The 5,798-nt window shown below is 38.7% G+C and overlaps 1 protein-coding gene across 1 annotated transcript; it reads left to right on the top strand.

Moving 5' to 3' along the window:
- Positions 1-384: 384 nt before the first annotated feature.
- LOC137617514 (craniofacial development protein 2-like) lies at positions 385-1,038 on the top strand. The gene has a single exon (XM_068347533.1). It carries the CDS (start codon positions 385-387, stop codon positions 1,036-1,038), a length of 654 nt encoding a protein of 217 aa, XP_068203634.1.
- Positions 1,039-5,798: the final 4,760 nt, after the last annotated feature.

Raw genomic sequence — 5,798 nt, 5'->3', positions numbered from 1 at the left:
TATATATATATATATATATATATATATATATATATATATATATATATATATATATATATATATATATATATATATATATATATATATAAAACTTAGCCACCTTGGATGCAAGCCTGCCCTGCTAGGTGTTGGTCCCAAGCCCGGATAAATAGGTAGGGTTGACGTCAGGAAGAGCATCTGGTTTTGAAAATCCACGCCAAAACCCATGAAATGGAACCCATTGTAGATGAACCGATGGCCGCTAGGGTGTACCCCATAGGTGAATTGCAGATATATCGCGCTATATCTGCGAGAAATAGGCAAGGGCTACTGCAAAGTTGGGGAATGTAGTGAGAGAAGCGAGCCCCAAAATCTGTTAGAATTGGTACCTTGAATGTTGGAACCATGACAGGGCATGGAAAAGAAGTTGCTGATATGATAGAGAGGAGGGAAATCCAGATTTTGTGTGTGCAGGAGACAAGATGGAAGAGAAATAAGGCCAAGGAGATTGGAGGAGGATATAAACTTTTTTATGGTGGCTGCTCAGAACGAGGAAGGAGTGGAGCTGGAATCATACTAACTGGAAACCTCATGAGTTGTGTATTCGAGGTGGAAAGAATAAATGATAGAATGATGCGTATGAAACTAGAATGGGATGGAGAAATACTAAATGTTATCAGTGTGTATGCACCTCAGACAGGTTCCACGGAAGAGGAAAAAGATGATTTTTGGAGACAGCTTAATCAGGAAATAATCAACATACCAAATGAAGAACTGCTAATGGTAGGAGGAGACCTAAATGGTCATGTAGGGAGATATAGACAGGGCCTAGAAGGAATATATAGAGGATGGGGTTTGGGAGATCGGAATCAATATGTTGAAAGGGTTATGGACTTTGTTGTAGCCGTTAATATGGCAGTAATCAACACTTTCTTTGAAAATGAGCCAAAGTATCTTACAACACATAAAAGTGGTGTGCAAGAATCCCAAATTGATTTTGTACTAGGTAGAAGGGTGCATCTGAAAGAGATAAGCAACTGTAAAATATTCTCAGAATAAGCTGTAACCCTCAAGCATAGACTCTTGACAGTAGACTGGGATAGGAAGAGAACGATTACAGGTAAGCAAGAGATGATTCCAAAGATAAGATGGTGGATGATGAAAAAAAGCAGAATAAAGGGATAAAATCATAGAAACGTTTTTATTTGAGCTTGGCAACTGGGGTTATGAAGATATGGATGAATAGTGGGAACGGAACAGCGGTATTCCGAAAAGAGTTGGCAAAGAAGTTTTAGTGATGACAAAGGGAAAAGGGACAAGAGAAAAAGATACATATTGGTGGAATAATTATGTACAAGAGAAAATCAAAATGAAAAGAAATTTAAAGAAAAGGTGTGATGAAACAGTCACTAAAGAAGATAAAGAGAGACATATCTTAGCAAAGAATGTAGCAAAAGTAGTGGTGGCACAATCAAAACAACAAGCAGTGGATGATGTATATGAAGATTTGGACACAAAGGAGGGTCAAAAAAAGATTTACAATATTGCTAAAGGAAGAAATAAAGCATCAAAATATATTACCACATTAAGCAGATAATGAATGAGGATGGAGTGGTAATGTGTAGCTCAAGATATATAAAACGAAGGTGGAAACATTATTTTGAAAGATTGCCAAATGAAGAAAATCCAAGTTCTATAATTGTATATGGAAATCCAAATTTAGGAATGGTAAGATATATGTATATATATATATATATATATATATATATATATATATATATATATATATATATATATATATATATATATATATATATATACCAAGGCACTTCTCCCAATTTTGGCGGGTAGCCAACATCAAACATATAAAATAAGGGGGGACCTTTCCTCTCTACGCTCCTCCCAGCCTGACGAGGGACTCAACCGAGTTTGGATGGTACTGATAAGGTGCCAGAGCCCCCCCTCTCCCCATTATCCGCCACAGATGAAGCTTCATAACGCTGAATCCCCTACTGCTGCTCCCTCCTCAGTCATCCAAGGCAACCGGAAGAAGCAGCAGGGCCCACCGGAACTGCGTTACAATCGCTCCCCATTCATTCCCATTTCTAGTATGCTCTCTTGCCTCTCTCATATCTATCCTCCTATCACCCAGAGCTTTCTTCACTTCATCCATCCACCCAAACCTTGGCTTTCCTCTTGTACTTCTCCCATCAACTCTTGCATTCATCACCTTCTTTAGCACACAGCCATTTTCGAATATCTCAACATGGCCAAACCACCTAAACTCATTCATATCCACTCTAGCTGCTATATACTTTCTTTCACCCGTTCTCACCCTCACTACTTCGTTCCTAACCCTATCTACTCGAGATACACCAGCCATACCCCTCAAACACTTCATCTCTGTCTCTCTGCCACTTTCATTCCCCAAAACTCTGATCCATATATCACAGTTGGTACAAAAATTTTCTCATACAGCACTCTCTTTACATTCATGCCTACCCTCTATTCTTTACCACTCCCTTCACTGCCCTCAACACTTTGCATCCTTTATTCACTCTGACATGCATCTGCTTCCACTCCACCATTTGCTGCAACAACAGACCCCAAGTACTTAAACTTATCTACTTCCTCAAGTAACTCTCCATTCAACATGACATTCAATCTCGCACCACCTTCCCTTCACGAACATTTCATAACCTTACTCTTACTCACATTAACTCTCAACTTCCTTTTCTCACACACCCTTGAAATTCTGTCACTAATCAGCCAAGCTTCTCTTCCGAGTCTGACACCAGTACAGTATCATCTTCAAAAAAACAACTGATTTACCTCCCATTTATGATCATTCTCGTCTATCAGTTTTAATCCTCTTCCAAGCACTCGAGCATTCACCTCTATCACCACTCCTTCAACATATAAGTTAAACAACCATGGCGACATCACACATCCCTGTCTCAGCATCACTCTCAATGAAAACCAATCGCTCACTTCATTTCCTATTCTAACATATGCTTTACTACCTTTGTAGAAATTTTCACTCCTTGCAACAATCCTTCACCAATTCCCTATAACGTCATCACATTCCATATCGCTTCACTATTAACTCTATCATACGCTTTCTCCAGATCCTTAAATGCAACATACACTTCCTTACATTTTGCTAAATATTTCTTGTATATCTGCTAAACTGTAAAAATCTGATTCATACATCCCCTACCTCTTCTAAAACCATACTGTTCTTCTAAGATTGAATTCCATTTTTCATTTTTAATCCTTTTAATCAGTACTCTATCATACACTTTTCCAACGACACTCAATAAAGTAATACCTATTCAATTACAACACTCATGCACATCTCCCTTACTCTAAAATAATGGTACAATACATGCACAAACCCAATCCACTGATACCATTGACAATATAAAACACATATTAAGCATTCTCACCAACCATTCAAGTACAGTCACACCCCCTTTCTTTAACATCTCGCTTTTCACACCATCCATATCAGGTGCTCTTCCTACTCTCATTTCATCTAGTGCTCTCCTCACTTCCTCTCTTGTAAACTCTCTCTTATTCTCATCTCCCATCACTGTCAATTCAACACCTGTAACAACAATCATATCTGCCTCCCTATTATCCTCAACATTCAGTAATTTTTCAAAATATTCTGCACACCTTTTCCTTGCCTCCTCTCCTTTTAACAACTTTCCATTTCCGTCTTTCAATGTCTCTTCAAATCTCGAGCAACCCTTCCTTACTATCTTCACGTCTCTCCAAAACTTCTTCTTATTCTCTTCATATGAATGACCTAAACCCTTACCCCACCTCAGATCAGCCGCCCTCTTTGCCTGAATTACGTTGCACTTTACTTCCCCATTTTTCTCTCTATATCTTTCATACTTCTCTGCAGTATTAATCTGCAGCAATTCTTCAAATCCCCTCTTCTTTTCACTTTTACCTTCACTCCTTCATTCCACCATTCACTACCATTGTTCATGCTGCCTCCAACAATCTCCTTGCCACACGCATCACTAGCAACACCAACAAAATTTTCTTTTACTAACTTCAACTCCTTCTCTAAAATACCAGTTTATCTCACTTTCACTCTAGCATATGCCATTTTCAATGTTTGTAGATATTCACTTTTTACCTCAGGTTTTATTAACTCTTCAACCCTCACTAGCTCTCTTTTACATCCTCAACTCCATTCCGCCACTCTCTTGCCATAACCAATTTTCCTCCCACCAAAAATAGATCTGACATACCATTAGCCATACCCTTAAACATTTGCCCATCTTTCAATCTCCCAAACATTCATCTAGTCATCAACACATAATCCATTAAATCCCTTTCTACCACTCTTCCAATTGCCACTCTTACCCATGTATACTTATTTTTATCTCTTGTTTTGAAAAAGCTAGATCTTGTCACCATCTCTTGCTCAACAGACATATCTACCAGTCTCTCACCACTCATTTTCACCTGGTGCCCCATACTTCCCAATGACACCTTTTATCCATCCAGCTCACACTCTAGCATTTAAGTCACCCATGACAACTACATAATTCCTTTTACTCAGTCCTTTTACACACCTAGTTAATTCATTCCAGAACTCATTCCAATCTTCTTCACTTTCCTTAAAACCTGGCCCATAAGCACTAACAAAAGCCCAACATTCTCTACCCAACCTAAACCTTACCCACATTAAGGTTGCCTTCAGCAAGATGAAAAAGGGAAAAGCTACGGGACATGAAGAGATCACAGTGGAAGTCAGGATATGCTTGGGGGAATTTGAAGTGGATATGCTGTGGGATCTGATGAAAAAGATACATCGGAAAGAAAAGATACCCAGAATGTGGAGTAATAGTTTTTAATACCCATATTGAAAGAAAAGAGGATGTACACAAATGTCATAATTATAGGGCAATCACACTCATACCACATACTATGAAGCTTTGGGAAAGGATTATAGAGCGTTGGATAAGGGAAGAGACCAAGATTAGAGAAGAGCAGTTTGGATTTATGCCAGGCAGAAGCACGATGGATTCAATGTTTGCACTAAAGCAGTTGATGGAAAAATATAGAACAGGCCAGAAGGAATTACATACAGCATTTATTGACTAGAGAAGGCTTATCATACAGTTCCACGACAGGACATATGGAGATGTTTGAGAGAGAAGGGCCCACTAAAGAAACCTGTTAGACTGATCAGAGATATGTATGAACGAGTGGGCACACGAGTGTTGGTTTGACTGAGACGTTTGAAGTGGGGGTTGGGTTACAACAGGGGCCGTCATTAAGCCCCTACTTGTTTATTATATTAATGTATATAACTAATGAAAGAGTGAAGGAACAGTCACCATGGACCATGCTGTTTGCAGATGATATAGTTCTGTGTGATGAAACCAGAAAAGGATTGGAGGGGAAGCTGGAGAGATAGAGAGAGGACTTGGAGAGCAGAGGGCTAAAGATCAGTAGAACAAAAACAGAATATATGTGTTGCAACTCGCAGAACCAAGCGAATGGTATACATTTTTTGGGTGAGATAGTAAAGAAGACTGAAAAGTTCAAGAACCTAGGGTCATATGGAGAGGAAAACAGCAGAGTTTTAAATGGAAGTGAACAGTAGAATTCAAGTTAGATGGAATAATTTGAAAAGTGAACCGGGAGTGTTGTGTGATCGAATGATAATTCTAAACTTAAAGGGAAATGTACATAAAACTGTAATGAGACCTGCCGTGACATAGAATGTAGAAACCTGATCCATGAAAAAAACCTTTGATAAGAAAATGGATATTACAGAGATGAAAATG

The sequence above is a fragment of the Palaemon carinicauda genome, chromosome 23, assembly GCF_036898095.1.
Source record: "Palaemon carinicauda isolate YSFRI2023 chromosome 23, ASM3689809v2, whole genome shotgun sequence".
Lineage (NCBI taxonomy): Eukaryota > Metazoa > Arthropoda > Malacostraca > Decapoda > Palaemonidae > Palaemon > Palaemon carinicauda.
This window is presented reverse-complemented; position numbering and strand designations above follow the sequence as displayed.